The following is an 18,705-nucleotide window of genomic DNA, read 5'->3' as shown; positions in this document are numbered from 1 at the left end:
ATGTTCTGGTCATGCTGTGGTTCCTAAATCTAAAGAGTTGTATGCTGTAATCTACTCAGCAGGGTCTTCTCTTGTTGTGTTTTCTAACCCTGGACTGTAAGAAGTGTAAGACGTGTTAAATCTGGAGCACAGCTAGTTGTTTGGTAAGCATGTCAGATATCAAACTGCTTAGATTTTTTGTTTCTTTCAATCCAAACGTTGCGATTTTTGCTAGTGGATACTTTGCTCATGTCTGGGAGCTGACAGGCTTGAATGTGCTGCAGGTGCTGAAGCATTTGTTTTGATCTTTTTATCTCCTTATCTAAAGAAATCTCCTCCTCTTCTCCTCCCAGAGTCTAGGAGCAGCTGCAGCTTATTTGTTCCTGTTGGCCACTGTACATGTGAGGGAACAAGAGTACATGCTGAGGAACAGAGAACGCTGTTATTTCAACTCTGTTCAACAATTTCAAACTCCAGGTTCTTGAGATGAGTACAAAGTCAGCTCTGCTCTGATTAAACAGGCCACAGCCTTTTCAGAGGATTATTACCTGAACAGGATTGGTACCAGAGAGCTTCAACATGCTGAGGGTTAAGGCTAAAAAATCCATTAAAGCAATTCAACCTGGCTGGTACTCGTTTCAAAATTCCTGGATAACCAAAAAATGAGTGTTCACACAAGGGCACTTGTCCAATCAGCCACACTTCATTACAGTGGTTTTGTAATTTCCTGGACAGCATTCAAGGCAGAATTAAATCCCTTCAAAGCAGAACGAGCGAAAGGGGGAGACACGGGGAGAGGAGGGGAGAAAGAAATACATTCCAGAGATGAATTATGACAAACTGCTGCCGTTCCACAGTTCAGCAAGTCCTCAATCTTTAATCCGCTGGAGATATGGGATTATTCTCAACAACAATACAGAGCGTCGGTATATGTGGGCCAAGCTCTTTCCCAGAGCATCTGCTCAAGTTAATATAAGGAAGTACAAGAGTAGAAAAAGTCTCCCGGGTCTATTTTCTATTAAGATTTGTTGATGAAATTTATGACTGCAAAACCTGGCCTGACCCAGCAGTTTTCAGCCCGCTGCATCTCAGCGGTTTGAATTATAGAAGTCTGACTGAGGAAATCAGAGAGGAATTAGACCTTTTAGCTCAGCTAAACGAGGAAATAATATTTCCAATAAGAGTCTCATTAAAGGACAAACAGGTCTAACCACAACCATCAGCAAAACATGAACTGTTAGGAAACAAGCTCCTCTACTTTAATGCTTCAAAATAAAGAAGAGTTTCACACTCAACTTCCACTTCCTCTGGGAGATAAATGACAAAAAAAACTGCTCTGAGCTCATGACAACAGTAATTTCTAAGAATCCTGAAAAAAAAACATGTAACTTCAAGAAACTTCTGAAATATCCAGTATCATGCGTATATATATATATATATATATATATATATATATATATATATATATATATAGATATAGATATAGATATAGATATAGATAGATATAGATATAGATATAGATATATATATATATATATATATATATATATATAGTCTGTTTTAAGGTTGAACTCTTCTTTCTCAGAAGTTTTAGTGCATTTAATCATTGCTGAGGATGTAAATATCAGATACTGTTTCTTCAAAAGTAGGGTCTGTAGGATTTCTCCAAAACATAAAATGTCAACTATTACAGGAATAACAATTCTCTGGGCCTCTATACATGTGTGTCAGTGTCTGCCTCAACTACCCCCCTCTGCCTGTATATTGCTGTTTTGTTTTTTTCAGGACATTTCTGAGGGACTGAGTGTGGTTACCTCAGGCAGTCACAATGCGCCCAGTGTGCAAGTGACTTTGCATGTTAATAATGGCGAGTGGGTGCCAATCAGAGTGGCTATGATAGTGGACGTGGCACCGAGGAAGAAAAACAACCACAAAGAAACAAAACGCCAAAAAAATAAAGCTTTTTCCTACATTAGGGTGAAGCTTGGCTTGACTTTCTCTTGCTTTCAGAAACTTGGAGAGTGGCTCGGGACCAAGAGTGACACAAGTTAGCTTTCTGCTTTCTGTCACGGACAGAGGCAGAAGGTGTGCGCTGCTGCTGGCACTGAGCCCAGTTTGAATATTGTGTTTGCTAACAAGTAACAGAAATTCCAGCAGACCCTACCTTTAAAGCACATGGTATTGAACATAAAGATTTACATTTGACATAATTTACAAAAAACATGTTTTTTTTTCCCTCTTATTCCTTCCGTTTCAACAGAAACTTACAGTATGTAGCTGCACAGCCAAAGAACACAGAGTTGTAAAGTTGTTTTACGCTTTGATTATCAACATGGGGGACGAGGCCAAAATATCATAACATTAGTTTTGCTGCAACAACAGAACTGATCACAATGATACTTTTTAAGCTACAAGAACAAACATCCTACCTCATGTCAGGGTTAAAGAGAGGGATAAAGAGAGACGTACAGAGTAGATGTCAATAATAACGGAGGTAAGTATGAGATTATCAAACCAACTCGAGTGAAAGATAAATATCTATTATTAAAAAGTATCAAAAAAAAACTTTAACAGATGTAAAACCCCATGTTTTATGGTGAACATTTCTCTCAAATGGAGGAAATCGTGATTTTTGGATTCTGCATGTTTCTGCTCGTGTCTGACACAGGTTGAGAGACAAACACTCCTACAGCTTCCTAATTAAATGGGAGGAATGCCTCCAGTCGCAGAGTCCTCCGTCTCTGTCAGGACGAGCTCAATAACATTGTGTTAACTTATGAAAACGTGGTGTGATCCTGTTCTGCTGCAGTGCTCACTTTACGCTGTGGAGAAAAACCTCTTTCTTGGATTAGAAGACGATAAGTGAAGATGTGTGGCTGATGGATTGCAGACGCAGCAAGGTGAAAGCAAATGGACTTACAGAGAGAATCGTTAGCATCCCTGTGTGAAATCAAATTACCAGCTTTCCAATCTTGGCCTGTAGCAAAGCAGGACTAAAATCAGTCCGCTGCTGGGAGCTGCTAACATGGAAGTGTCTTACAGGCTGACAGCAGAGTGCTGGGTGCCTATTGGTCCATTCACAGCCCTAATGTTCCAGGTGAGCTGGGTGTGTGATTCATACACGTGTCCAGCAAAGAATCTTACATGCAGACTAAATGCCAAAGCAAGTATACTCGAGAAGTGGGATAAAGGCTCATGTGTGAAACATTTAACCCACGTGCATTCATCAGGCAGCGCAGAGACAAAGGGATACATGTTAACATGACTCTGCTGTGAGAGCAGCGCCGTCTGTGCAGGTAGATAAGTGTCTTAGGAGGCTGTCAGTCCACCTGGGCCACAGCAGTGACATTTATTAATCACGGTCTCAGGAGGCAGTGCTCCTCTTTTTAAGTCCATCTGTGCCAGGGGAGCCTTGGGAAATTAATGTGCTTCTTATTTAGTCCAGCTATAGCCTGCTTTATGTAAAGCAGCTCCGTCAATGGGCTGCCATACATTCACAGAGCCCGACAAAGAGCACAGTTCTTCCTCGTCTGCTCAGAGAAAGCATTTATTATTCTCTGTATTGCTTTCAATGAGAGCTTGTATTAAACTCTGAGCTCTAAATGGTGTACTGAAAGGCCACGGAGAGATTTCAAATTTCACTGCACATAGGAAGGAACAAAAAGCCTTGTATCAGCAGACAGACAGGAGGCCTTGAATGGGGACAAAGAAAACACATAAAGAGAGACAAGGGGAACTTGATTTTTGATGCTTTGACAGAATTTTTAACACAGAGCAGAAACAGAACATTTGCTGGCTATCAAGAAAAATGCTTCCTTGATACTAAATTATGGGGCTGAAACTTGCACATAACATACTGTATCTTCAACTCTGTGCATCCTTCGACCACTTAAAAAACAAATCAAAACTTCATGTAGACATCAGCAGATTGCTCCGTTCTTGCAGAAAGAAATTCTGCTATGATAGTGAGAGCTGGTTTTTGTTAGAGCACTGGTTCTCACATGGGGGTTCGTGTACCTCTGGGGTCAGCAATGACACTCCAGGGGGTACCCGAGATTCAAAAATGTCAAACAGCACAGTGAAAAGAGACGACGGACAAACATCTAAAAGACTTTTTTAAATAGCAAGCGGTGTAAGGAGGGTGCACAGGTGATAGGGGACCCCACCACGCAACTCTGTAACCTGATCGCGCTGAGAGCAACCAGGGCTAACAGCCCTGCATAAAGTGAGTGGAAGAGGAATTACTGTATACGAGACACACAATATACTGGTGTTCTGAAAATCCATATCACCATTAAGTAGGCTGACAGTATACTATGGACACTGGTAAACACCAGCATGAAGCCCTGCAACTTAAGAATAGTGAGAATTAAAGAAATGTAATACTACCTGAGTTGGAATCAATGAAAAAGAAAAAAAAAAAAAAACAAGAAAAGAAAGTGTATTCACTTACGCGAAAAATGTCCAAAGTAGGGATACATTTCAGGCACAACAATCATCTACCTAATAGATGCAGCAGTTAGCCGTTTCCCATCCCTTCTGTCTGAAAAAAAAAAAAAAAAAAAAAAAACTGACTGGACTTCATGGGCAGAAGAAAATGAAATTTATTTTCAAACAGCCACTACAGACAGCTGGACCCCATTAAAAGTTGAGCATCCACCATGTGCTTCAGATCCAAAAGCCTTTTCAAACCATGTGCCTGTACGAGCAAGCACTCACCAACAAGATGAAAGCAAAGCATTACCGTAGAATGTGCAAATCAATTTCAGACGAACTGACACGGCCATCGCTGCTCAGCCTGCAGGATTCACATCACGCCAACATCTGACTCACCGGTCAATTTGACCGGTGCACGGCCGAGCGGGGAGTAATAACTTTATTCAATACAAAAAACCTTAATCATCCTAGAGAGGCAATTTCTGAGGTAGGCATGGTGAAAAACCCACAAACAAGGGCTTCAAAACAAGCGAAATGGGCCACAGCACAGGGACATTGTAGTCCAGAGAGTGTTTTTTCAGTTACTAACTACACTTTGTCTAGTTCTGGATTATATTTCTCACTGTGCTACCCAGTGGTACTGTGGGTTGTACTATCACCTGACAGTCAGAGGGGTTCTGATTTAAATGGCTGAGGCTTTTCTTAAGGTTGTCAAAAATTATTCAATTCCACTTCCTGCTAAAACATCCATGATCTTTTTCTCTGTGATCATATCAAAAAGAAGTAAACCCTTCGGAAAAAAAAAAAAAAAAAAAAACTCAAATCATATAGAGGCAGGCTACCATGAGGGGAATTAAGTGAGAGCAGAAGCATGACTGACATTAAGGTAAGGTTAAGAAAGAGACAGAGGGGGCATGGATTGAAAAGTATAGTTTTAAGAATGGGTCACATTTTTATTTCATTGATTCCAGGTTTTAAAAATTCCTGGTTCCAATCTGTCTGATATGAAAAAAAAAGAATGTAGCAAGAACAAAAGTTAGCCTTCCATTGTTAGTGGGACATTAAGCTCTCAGAATTGACCGTCAACTGTGACAATGACTTCATTTATTTTTCTCTTAGTAAAAAGGACTTAAATATTAAGGTGAATAAAAAAACAAAACACTTCGTCATTTCAATAAGAAAATAAAAATGTGGAAGACAAACCCCTTAGCATAACATCTGAAACAGATGGGGACGAAACAGACTACGTCTATTTATACCACTGACTTTGGTTCCAATGGCAGTGGTTCCCACAAGGATAATAGCATACAATAGAATAGAATAGAATAGAACTTTATTGTCATTGTAACAAGTAAAACGAAATTGAAGTCACAGCAGCAATCAAGAAAAAAAAAGCAAGAAAGCGCAAAAAGGTCCACAAGAAAATAGATGATGACAGTCCGTCCATCATCCCCCAGTTCAGCCAGCCTCCACCTTCACAGGGTCCAGGACAGAGCCAGTCATGCTCCATCTCTGTCTCCTGCATCCTGTTCGCCCACAGCAGGTGAAGCTCCCGGTGTCTGATGTCAGTTCCGTTAGCCATGTCTGTGAATAGCATGCTGCTACTCTGCCTTCTGGTATTCCCCCCGTTGCTGGATTAGCATGGCGAGCTCTCTTATTGGAGATAGATCCTACGTTCTTAATAATGATGGATGGAAGGACAGGTCCATGTCGTCACTTCTTAGCTCACACGTCAGAACGAGCACGTAGTCTTCACCTCCTTCTCACCCCATGGGAGGACATCAGGCCTTACACCACTTAGCACTGACATGCTACAGGCTGCAAACAGCTGAGTTCACATGTAAACAATGCAGCCATGGTTACATGTAGGATCTCCCGACAAATCACGAGAAAAAGTAGCACAAATATCACTGAAGCCACAAAAAGTTTGGTGTCCATGACCAACAAATGAGCCACACAAAGCAATGATCCACCCCAAATACAAAGATTACGAAAAAGAGATGGGAAAAAAACATGAGAAACAGACAAAGAAGAGAGAGCTGCTGTAACAGGCAGCCATAGCCAACAGGGCGGCACCTAGCAACCCATAATGAATAAGGCATATGAGGCAGTCAGTATTAGGTGCTGTCCAACCTTGTGCAGGTATAGGTCAGTTACCACCTTCAAAAACCATTTTTCATCCATTAACTTCTAAGGTATGAGCTGTTCAGAATCCCCAGCCTAAGATAACATTTTAATGACGGTACAACTCTTTTTGAGCTTCAGCCAATTATTTCTGCTGGTGGCACAGTAGCCCACAGCTGATAGACATTTAAGTTTGCAAAGTTAGCCAGCCATGGTTAGCTTGAATGCTACTCACATCTGTTAAAAATTATGCTGCACCCAGGGTTTCTTTTTTTTTCTTTTCTTTTTTTGTAAAGGAACTCTGATTGCTAGCTTGTGCTATTTGATAAAGTGGTTATCTTACTACCTCAGCCAACCAATCACAAACCAGATTAGGTGGTCTCCTGAGTATCCAGGTCAGAGAGAGAGAAAGTGTTATTTTTCTAACAGTTCATAGTGTATCTGCATGGAATGAATAAAATCTGCATTACTTAACATTATTCCAGTGTATGTGGTACTCACATTAAATTTTTTAAGTTTGGTCCCAATGTTGTTACTATATTGAAATAAAGTTTGCCTATATATATTTGTAAAAGGACAAAGACAGGGTTTGTATTTGAAGGCATTGACAACAGTTTAAAACATGCACTACATGTGTCAAAAGACATATTGAATTGCTAGTGTAAACAGACAGAAGGAGCTAGCACCAACGAACACCTTGTTCTGTGTTTTGAGTGACCTGCTCTGCACAAATGTTTATATTAAGATAGACCTTTGTGAGAATTTAGCCTTTAAAAAAAGCTTTTGGTTTATTTTAAATATATTCACTGTAACAAATCACAAAAAAGTTTCTTTTGTCAGCATCCCAGCCAGTAAAAATGTATAAGGGGCCAGTAGCAAAAGAGAATTATGTTGAGCCCTGCAGAGAGCAAACTCTCAGAGAGACACGTTCCTCCTCTGGATTATGAAAGATTTGTATCATACATTATTTTTAAGTTAAGTCTGATTTCAACTTTCACTATAACTTCAGGATGGGTTATGATAAGACAAACACGCACAGACACACACACACACACACACACACACACACACACACACACACATACACTGGATAGCAGCACTGTAATGATGTGGATGTGAGGTCTGCACCTCTACAACTTAATAATAAAGCAGTGCACTGTCCATGGTCCTGAAGTAGGTCAGTGAAGGTTGAAAGGCAAGTGGTACAGAGTTAGAGTGGAAACACACACAGTGTCCTCCTGGTGATCTGCATTCCTCACATTAGTTGAGTCATATAAATTCTAATTGGGGCTGAATAATTTTGGAAAATAATCAAATTGCACATTTTTTGAACCAATGCTGCAATCGTGATTTAGCAAAAGATTTTTTTGGGGGGTGACATTTATCTTCTGCATAATTTACTAAACACAAGCAAAAGTTCATTCTATGGTTTGACCAACACGACAAAGGATATTGTCAACATATAAACAACTCTTTCCAGTAGACAAGGCCTACATGTTATGATGACATGAGATGATTTGATGCATGAATTGATTAAAAAAAAAGCATATCCTGATTGAACTATTGCAATTACAGACAAAAAAGCATACCGACTTTTGCTGTTTCTTTTTTTTTGTTTCGTTTTTTTTTTTTTTTTTTTTTTTTTTTTTGGGGGGGGGGGTTGTTCAAGTTACTTTTCCCCCCAGGTCTGTTTACATGTAACTCTTTTTTAATTTTATTTTTTTTATTATCATTATTTTCAACTTGCAGCCTTTGCAATGATGTCAGTTTCAATTTGATTAATTGTTCAGCCCTAGTTTTAATTTAGTTTGGCTCAATTTGTTGGTAAACAGCCTTGGTCAGAGGGTCAAGCATTACTTTGATCTGAATGCAGATTTTGTTTTCAACATACTTCCCCCTCACACAGCACATTTTTATTTTTCCTTTATTCCAGGTGTTTTAAAGTCATTTTAACACAGCATGACAACATAAGAGCATGTTCGTAAAATAACAGAGTAGCCAGTGCACTGTAACCAATCAGATGGTCTCTTCTTAAAAGTCTGTTGAATAAAGACCATGACCCCAGATCAACCCACGTCTTCCCTGTCATATCTGCACCTGCTCTGTTTTGTTAAATTCAATAAAAAGCATCAAAAACAAAGCTGAGTGAGCATGTCACAAGCACTCTGCGTTGAGCTTTTTTACCAGTTTACAGGTCACAATGTTTTTTTTTTTACCAAGGTCAGACTTTCTGAAAGTGTTCCTCTGACTGTAAAACAAATAAGCTCAAAAAAACGTGAAATTAAAAATTTCAAAGTCAAACAGATATATTATTCTAATGACCTTAGCTCTGAGGCCTGTGAGCTGAGCTGTCAAATATGCTCATGAGATAAAAATGTCATTTGTGCTGTAAAATGAAGTAATGAAAACTTAAGTGTCATTCAGGTCAGATCACAACCTATTTGTTTATTCACGTTATGATGTGGAGCTAACACTGAGAGCATAAAGTTTCATCCATCCAAGCTTCTGAATTTGAGAAGTTTAAAATGTCTTTAGCAGGAAAAAGAGCGTGGGCCATCTGAGGGTGGGGTGAAATCCTCAGCAGAGACTAACTTCTCCCCCTCTTTTGCTCTCAGTTTAATCCGAGTGTCTTTGTTCTCTGCAGCCTGAGATGACCCGTGTGTGTGTGTGTGTGTGTCAGTGGAGGTGATACCTACAGAGAAACAAAGATAGCCAACCTATCCACCTTATTCTGAAGCGTTAGAGCAGAGCACGTCACAGGGCAGCCAGCTGAAGACTAACAAGCCTCAACCATTTTGAATCTAGAGCATTCATAGTTGATGTTTAAGTAGCTAACTTTAGCAGGGTGGCTAACAAGCTAATAATTACATCATGTGGATTAAGGTCACTGCAGGAGTCTGAAATAGCTCCTGGTGAGCAGCAGAAGGTATTAGCTGTGCTGGCCTGTGTGTCTGTGTATACGTCATTATCTGGCTGCTCTCAGGGGGACTCAGCTCCTCTCTGTAGGTGCTCCTCTCTTTTTAGTTGTGTCTGTGTAGGTCCAAAAAACTAAAGTAGGCCTACTTCAGTCAGCCGACTGGAGAGACATCAAGAGGAGACGTAGTACATTATAGCAGCCAGCTCCAGAGGTCTGTACCTCAGCAGGCAGGTTCACAACAAGGGGGAGGATGAATTCACTTCCAGTCCCAAAACTTTGACCCTGAAGTCTCCTCCTACAGATCAACAGGTCCAGGTCACTTCCTGCGGAAGCTCTAAATCTGGAGATCTGGCCCTGCTTCAGTCTCTGTGTTATAATGCTGCCCTAACATCTTAAAAGACAACACTGAGGCGCTTGTATCGTAAGTTAACTGGAAGTCACAGACTGATGGTCAGTGGATCTTTACAAGCAACAGAGCTAAATTCATAACAAGCAAAACACAACAGAAACATATTACTAGCCGCTTGTCACAACATTACCTCACTATTTTTATTTACAGCAAACATCTGCTGCTCTGAAGTCGGGGTCAGAGTTTTCAACTTAGAAAATTCCCAAACCTCTGAGTTGTCAGGAATAGGGATGCACCGATACAGAGCCAGGTATCAAGCATCTGTGCCCCTCAAAGCTGGATCAGTATCAGTGGGAAGGGGTCAATCCATGGTGCCAAACCTGGCAACCAGCTTTATGCTTTTTTTTTTTCTTACCTGCTCTCTTGGCTAATTGATTTGAAATGTTACCTCTGATGCACTTTCTGTGTTTTTTGCTACATCACTAGTCTAAAGGGTATAAAAGTAAACAGTTGAGTAGAAATTGTGTAAACATTTAAACATTAAAATATTATTAAATATTAATAATACATAAGTAATAATAAAATAATAGAATATTATAATAAGTTTAAAATTTTAGCTTCTGCAATTCCTTATACTCGTGTTTTGCCCTTATCCAAAACATTGCCAGTCTTCCCACAGTAGGGCATACAGGTTATTATTAACACTGGTATCTTCTCAGTATCTGTCAACAACCAAAGCCCAGTTGTCAGTATCAGTATTGGAACCAGAAAAGTCGGACACACACACACACACACACACACACACACACACACACACACACACACACACACACACACACACACACACTTTGAGGATGAATGTGGATGTCAAAGTGATGAAGGAGATACTGTGTCACGATAAAGTGCATAATCTGACAGTTTGTATCACAAGGGTTTGGTTCAAAACAGCTTTTAGCAACATCCCCTTTTTTTTCCACAAGTTTCTGAATGTTCTCACTGGACATGACACACCTCTTTGTTCTGTTGTGGCATTTAGTTTTCTCCCTGACCCCAAGACCTGCTGCATAAAGAGTTAAACACCATGTGACTCACCTACAGGACAACACTTTAAGTATTTAGTTCTTACAATGCTTCCTGTGACCCCCCGCCTCCCACACAGCACAATATGACAACTGTCCTATCAAAGAAAAGCCCTTCTTCAGCCACTACGACCGCTGCTTATGTCACACATTCCCGACATCACTTGGAAGCAACACAAATCCCTCTGTTTCCAGTAAGCCTCTGAGGGCGCAGAGGAGGGGAAAGGTCAGCGCAGACAATCTCCTGTCCACAGGAAGAGCGGCTCAACGCACGCCTGCGCGCGCATCAAACACTGTGCTGGTGTCAGAGATGTTGTGTTTTTGTTTATCACCTTTAACAGCTCTCAGCACACATACAGGAAACAGCGTTTCTGAGAGGAGGAAGAGCTGGAAGTGTCACACTTTGCGCCTCCTTCACCTCTCTATCTGCACCGTCACACAACAATGAAAAACTGCTACATCTGTGGTTAACAGCTGCTCAAGATTAGCGCAGTATCGCTTCTGGATTGAGTGTTTTCCAGATACAAATCCCCCTGAAATCCCTCTTTTTTTTCCACAGCGGGAGCTTGATGTAAACAGACAGCACTTCAGTAATGTTTCTGCGTCTTGCCACACTTCAAACTACGAACCTGAAGGCTGGGGCTAAAAAACCCGAATCAGCATCGACAGAAGCAGAATATGAAGCAGAACTCACCTGAGGATGACAGTCTCTCCCTGTTTGACGGTGATATTGTCCATCACTGTGTTGTCAGATTGTGAATCTCCTTGGCTGCGGACCGGCAACCCTGTAGGCACAAGAATCAACATCCTCAGAGAGAGAAGAAGTGAGCATCTGAAAAAAGCCAGCAGGTGTTTCCGGACAGACATCGTCTTCAGCTGTCAGAGAGGCTCGAAGGAATCCCAGAGCGAGACAATGATTTGTCTTTTGTCCAGCGAAGCGTCCCGCGCAGATTATTTACCCCCCAGTTCATTAGTCTTAATCCAAATCTTCTAGCCAGGTAGCCGCGCAGCGCGCGTGGGAGGGGAGATACTCGACCCTATCTGCTCTAAGAAACACCCACAGTTTACCGCTCTCCGCACACAGAGGGAAACAAACCCCTCCTGTCTGTCGCTCTGGGGGCTGCTAGTGGTCTGTACTGCTCTCACAAGTTACTCCAAGTCCTGACACAGCGGGATAAATCCTTCGTGTCTGCGTTTCACGCGGTAAAATGCAGCCTAACTATGATGACGCACGACACGATCAACTCAGCCAGGTCACGAGAGAAAAGAGAGACGCGAAGTTTGAGATTCGCATCGGTTGTCACGAGTTGAGCGAGAGGAGCTTCTCTTTATTCCGAGCGCACTTCCTGTGGGGACGTCAGAGACGGACAGTTGGGAAGCGATGAGAGCAAATGGATTTTCATTCCCAATAAAAGAAAAAAAAACTCATGCGAAAAGAAACACTTAACATTAATAATGTAGAGAGAGGAAATGAGGCTTTAAAGTGCTTTTATATGAGCTGTGTGCCTCTGCTGCTCACACTGAAAAAAACTCTAAGTGTCTGTATTTCCTGAACTATTTACAATATAATACAATTAAATATTGTTCCACTTTAAGTATTTCTCATAAAATGTCATTACGGCGTGACAGTAAAAGCTGTGTGGGATCTGCTAAAAGCATGCAGGGCCGCGGTTCACTCCATGTTTGCATCATCTTCAAACTTCTTAATGAATCTGAAGTGGAGCCACAGATGATCTGATGGAGTCCACTCATCCCACACACACACACACACACACACACACACACACACACACTTGGTGCACAAGTTAAGCTGTTGTGAAACAATAACAAACAATCAAAAAGCTTTCTGTCCTCAGTCCAACCACTGAGCAGCAGGGACATGATCAAGATTTCGCTTACATCTATAAAAGTTTTAAACGTCACATTCATATTTCATGTATTCAGGTGCAGTTGTTGGTTTTTATTGGTGGTGGATCTATTATGTTTTGGCCTCAGAGCCCTCACAAACTCTCCCGCAGAACAACAAAGTGTTTTTGATAAGGCCGGGAAAAAATACTTTTCTCCCAATGCAATTCTTTTACCATTTTTGGATTTAAACCGTGATTTTTTGATATTTCTGAATTTGCTATTTTTTGTTCGCTATTGTAACACAGGTTCATGTGAAAAGTTGAAAATGATGTCCATAGACTATATAAGGGGCCATACTTAATAAACAAACAAACAAAAAATGCCAATAACGTGAGTCAGAGAAAACCATTTTGCCCTCTGCTGGAGGAAAGTGGTAACTTCTGTTCCATCCTAGTTTAAAGTGTGAAATGAAGGATTTTAATTTTATATGAAAACAAAATATTTTTAACAATAAATCCTGATTTAAAAGTTGTAAAACATAAATTCTGATGCCTATTTTTTTTTATCCCACTCCTTATATTGGATACTTCCAACATTTTTGGTGAACTAGGTAAAAAACCAAAGATACATAGTTTTCTACTTCATCCACAAAGTTCCAATCACTTTAAAACACACTTACATTTTTCTCACCAACACCTTTAGAGTAAAGGATAAAAAGACAAAGGCAAGAATAAAACAACACAAATGCATTGAGAACTTGTTTGCTAGCTTCCTGGGGACAAAAATCACACTCATATAAAATATATTACAAGTTTATTTTTTTCATTTCTCTTTAATGTTTGGAAGGGAGCTCCCCCAGCGAGGTGGGATAATTATTATACCATCCATCCATCCATCCATCCATCCATCCATCCATCCATCCATCTAGGGAGCGAGATTTTTAGCCCATTGTTTAGTGAAATTATCACCAGTAAAAAATGCAGGGAGTTTTTAAATTTGCATACATCATTTTATATTTTTTTTATGTTTTGCTATGTGCTATGTTAGGGTTGTGTGTGTGTGTGTGTGTGTGTGTGTGTGTGTGTGTGTGTGTGTGTGTCCGTGTGTGTCCGTGTCTGTGTGTGTGTGTCCGTGTCTGTGTGTGTGTGTGTTTGGGTGGTAAACGACAAACAGGCTATTCAGCATTGAAATACTGTCCATCTGTCAGGTTTCCTTTATTTTACTCATTCATGTTTCATGTCCTGTCGTACCTTCTTATTTTGAAGTCACTAACCCTTGTCTCTGATTCAGAACTGTTCCTATCTGCCCTGCCCCCGTCTAGTTACATCTGCTCCCTGATTGTTCCTCCCCACCTGTTTCCCATCACCTTCATTACCTCTTGTATTTAACCTCATGTCTCTCACTGTCTTGTTGCCAGTTTGTTGTACTTCATGGTGACAGTCGTAGCCTTTGTCTTGCGGTGTATGAACTTTGCCTCCTGTTTCACCTCACGTCTGCCTGATACCTTGCCTGTTCTGACTGCCTGGGTTTGATTAAACCCTTTTATCTTTTGAAAGTCTGGTTTGTGTCTTGTATTTGTACCCAGCTTTCTGTGCTCAGGTTCTTGCTGCCTTTTTTCAGTAAACCAGTCTGTTTGTGGTCAGTCAAAGCTGATAGTATCATTTTAACCAGCTGGTGGCTCAGAGATAACGTAAAGATAAAAACCTGAGTTTTCTCTCATGGAAACTGTTATGAATAGGAATCACTCTGAAAAGCTTTTTCTTGGGTCTCAGGGAAACAGAGAGTCAGATGTTGTCATGGAAGCACTCAACTGATGCAGAGGGAAAGTGAGTTAATGTGCTGAAGTCCATATTATCTCAGTCTCTGCAACATAAGATACAGTCTTTAGTTAAATTGTGAAGAGATATGTGATTGTATGCTTTAACTTCTAAACTCTTTGAACGTTCCTTTTTCAACCATCTGCTCATTGGCAGATTCACACTGTTCTGTCTGACCACATCATACCTCTTTTCTAATGCTACAATTTACCTCTCTTTACCTCTAGGCACAGGAGATGTATATGCATCACCTCCTTGCAGACTAATTTGTACAGCATGTGGAGCTTGTTTTGTTGGTTTGTTTCTTTTTGTTTTGTTTTAACTGACAAACTGAAGCTAACAGATTTACTGCGATCAGATTCTGCGCTAGAGGTCATTGAGTGGATCTGAAATAAAACATTCAGAGAGAAGAGTCTGCTTTCACTTATTATCACTTAACTGATTATATTAGCATATTTGCTGGAGCTTAGCCTTGTGTCAGACGACCCACCAGCTGAAAAAGTCAAACTGCATGTATTCAATCCAGAGCCATCTAACCCTGTCCTCAGCAGTGCTTTGCTGTTTCAAATGTCTTTTTTTTCCTAATTAAAAACATTTTCTGGTAAAATAGTGTTCAACTTTTTTTTTTTTTTTTTTTTTTAAAGTCATGCTGTTTTTCATCATTTGTACATTTCTGTCCATTCTAGCTTTCATTCTAATCTGAAATGCTGTGCTTTAAACCCTGTTTTTTTGTAATCTCCTGGCGGAATTATGCACACAGTAGGAATGATAACAAGTTTTAATTAGTTTGACTCCCAAGGCTGTGAGTCAGTCATTTGCATGTGTGTCTGAAAGGCCTGAAGAAACTCCGCCTGGCCAATAAATGTCAAAATCCATTTAAAAAATCTGAATGTGACAACCTGCAGTCATTATTGGAAGAAATTCAAGGCTTTCCGGACTTCAAAGCAAACAGAGCTCATTTTTTCATCTGTAATCATGTTCTCTGAACTGCAGAGTGGAGATGTGAAATGGTATCACATTTAATCTGCAGCAGCATTACGTAGATAATGTGTATATTAGCAGCTTTAAAGCTGTTCTTATGGAACAGTTTGTTCTTTTAATTCTATTGACAGAAGCTGCAGAAGAAGAGCCCCTGAATATAAACATGTAATATATGTGTTCACAGGCTGACTGTTGTTGTTTTCTTAAGTTTTATTATTCATCAAGTCAGCATGCTGTACACATGAGTGTTTTCTCTCTCTTTATGGTCAGTTGTTTTAAAATAATCTTAAATTCCATATCTTTCATTTCCATAGTCACTTTTTTTTGCGTATATCAGTTTTTTTTATGAGAAACATTGGTTACACCAACTGACCACATAATTCACCCCTAAACACCCTGCACCCCTCCCTTTGTCCTTTCTTTCTTTCTTTCTATTTTTTCCTTTCATTTGTTAAAAGGGAGTTTATTAATCCCTGAATCTGGAGCAGATAAACAAACAACAACAAGAAAGTCAACATCAAATTTAGATCCACTGCCCATTCATGTCAATAAATGCCCCAGCCCCATGTCTGTGTACACACATTTAACTATTGTTGAAACAACCCATGCTCCAGTGGCCTAACATAACTATGATAACTGTCATCTTTAGTCCTTCTGGATCAAGACTTACAATAATAACAGTAATAACAGTGTCTCCTGAGGATCAATAACAGAACCAAGAGGCAGAAATGATCTGAGGGTTTATTAGTGACAGAGTCACAGTTAATAACAGCCTGGTCAAAGAAAGCAGTATGACAATTCAGCAACAAGTTAAAGCAAATGCTGATGGTGATGGCCACTGCAAAGAAAAGAAAAGGAAAGAAAAGAAAAGAAATGAAATGAAAAGAAAAGAAAAGAAATGACATAAAATTGAATCAAGTGTTTTGTCGTATTTTCAGTTAAAATGTCTTTTTAGACTAAATGGGGTAAGAGAATAGGTTCTTGTAGCAAGACGTAAATTTCAAGAAACTTGATGAGCACATTTTTCTTATTTTTTTCTCACTTGTTGCAAGCAACTCAGACCTTAGTTTTGTCTTTAAATAACTTGAAAAAAATGTTTTTGTTTTCTGGGCTGGTCAAGTGAAAGTGGCTCTATCAAATATAGTATGGCATTTTTTATCAAATATAAGACAAAAACACTTGATCAGGTGTCAGTTTTTGCACAAGAGGGCATGCCCTGAGCTATCACCAGGAAACACCTGTATAATACACATGTTTTACCAGAGAAAGGTCAGCTTTGCGCAAGTCAGTGCGGGGTAATAACACGTTCAGGACTCTTACTGAAGAAACAGAGGTTTGATTGAGATGGAAGTATGATGCTATTATGTAAACACACACTATAATTTTCATTATAGTGAAAGTAAATCAGTCATGGTCTAGGTCTTTATTTATGTATTTATTTATTTATTTATTATTCAAACTGTTGAATGAGAGTCCTTTTCTTACTTCACAGTGTACATTATGTTCCCCATACAGTGTGGACACTGAAATGCACAGATCTCTAAGCAGTCTGTGATGAGGCCATAGGAAGAGGCTGTGCTGCAGGCTCGACAGCATCAAAGCTCCCTCATGGTCCAGATCTCAAACTGGAGAAGAGGCGATGCCATCCAGAACACAAGCCCATGGGCAGCACATTCCAAGGAAGCTATAGACACTTCACTGGGCTCGCTCAGAGCGCCGTGGCTCATAATAGATCCCCCACCTTCACACTGAGTAGAAATGCTTCTGCTCTGCAGCTCACATAAATGGAACTGTCACATAAATGAAGGAGTGGGAGCCTCCTGGGGTGATAGTGAATGTTCTTTATCTCAAACATCTTTGTTTTGTCAATCACTTCCCATCAGCATTTGAACTAACACAAGCTAAGTCTGTAAATTAGCATGAGGCAATTAAAATGACAGTGAATCTGAATTATTCCATTTTGGCTTTGGGAGACCCAAACACAGAAAACAATAATGATCTGAAAAAAAAAGAAGAAGAAGTTTTCAATTGATTCTCAAAGTCACATTTAGAAAAAAAAAAAAAAGAACACTCATTTACCTTTACAGAAAGACTAAGCATTTTGTTATTTTAGTCTAAATCCTGTTCCTCCAGCTCATAAAAATCTCTGTTTTTCTCTCATTGGTGTTTTAGAAAACAACTACTTTATTTCAGCCTCTGTCTAAAACACTTCAGTTCAGGAGCTGTCTCTTTAAGGCCCCGTTTACACAACAACATTTCATCCAAAAGTACTAAAACGCAGTGAAAGAAAAAAAAAAGAAAAATCTGCATTTACAAGGAAACGCCAAGGGACTGGAAACGCTGTTCTAAGCATGCCAGGCCTGTAGTCGGCGCTATAACAGCCTTGTCCAGAAGCGTCCTTAGGGAGATCTCCACTGAAGTACAGTTGAGCGGATCATCTGGTGTATTAGTGAATACTAAGTGCAAAAGTGGTGCAGCAGATGCACGTTTTGTTTGAAGACAGTCAGCAGATTGAGCAGCACAAGCACAACACGCTGGTTCAAGACAATCGTAACAACAGGCTGTTGTCCTGTTGTATATGCTCCGGCAAAGCGGAGTGTGACGTCTGACTGTTTACGCGACAATGGTGTCGGCAGCGTTTCAGAAAAATCCCACTCAGGAGGTCGTTTTCAAAAGTTTGCATTTTCGGTCGGCTAAAACGCCATTTCCGTATAAACGTGAGGCTGAAATGCAACAAAACTTTTGTGCTTCACCCTATAACCATTGTTGTGTAAACGGCCCCTTAAATCACTTCACCCTCAAAACCCTCACGCCTGATTGGCCAGCCCTCTGGAGGTCTGAGCAGACCTTGGTGCTTGGGGTTCACTCCTCTAAAGTGTCATGAACCAGTCGTCCTTATAGGATGACCTCATCATTTCAGCAAGTCTTGTAAAGGTGTTGAGGTATTTTTACCATTTAATCATTCCACAGACAGATTCAGGGATTTCTACACCGTTTGAAGACGTAAAGATTTAAAAATCTGCAAACACTCAGTCTGAACATCCAGCATTAATACTTTGAATCAAAAACTTGTATTATTATTATTATTATTATTATTATTATTATTAGTAGTAGTAGTAGTAGTAGTAGTAGAAGTAGTAGTATTATTTTAATGTTTCAGAGCAAAATCAGAAT

The 18,705-nt window shown here is 40.0% G+C and overlaps 1 protein-coding gene across 3 annotated transcripts in view; it reads right to left on the bottom strand.

Annotated features, from left to right (window-relative positions):
• Positions 1 to 18,705, bottom strand: part of ntm (neurotrimin) — a 657,985-nt gene that overhangs the window by 135,588 nt on the left and 503,692 nt on the right. The window contains exon 2 of one of the 3 annotated variants that reach the window (XM_074672947.1): positions 11,580 to 11,670. In XM_074672947.1, the coding sequence (XP_074529048.1) occupies positions 11,580 to 11,670 (91 nt within the window). Of the gene's footprint in view, positions 1 to 11,579; positions 12,225 to 18,705 lie in introns of those variants that run through there. The other 2 variants (XM_074672948.1, XM_074672946.1) reach the window with 2 other exon arrangements.

This window comes from Halichoeres trimaculatus, unplaced genomic scaffold, assembly GCF_033239565.1.
Source record: "Halichoeres trimaculatus isolate MK-OKI-2021-1 unplaced genomic scaffold, fHalTri1.1 fHalTri1_scaffold_6, whole genome shotgun sequence".
In the NCBI taxonomy this organism is placed as follows: domain Eukaryota; kingdom Metazoa; phylum Chordata; class Actinopteri; order Labriformes; family Labridae; genus Halichoeres; species Halichoeres trimaculatus.
Note: the sequence above shows the minus strand (reverse complement) of the source record. Positions and strands in the feature narration are given on the sequence as shown.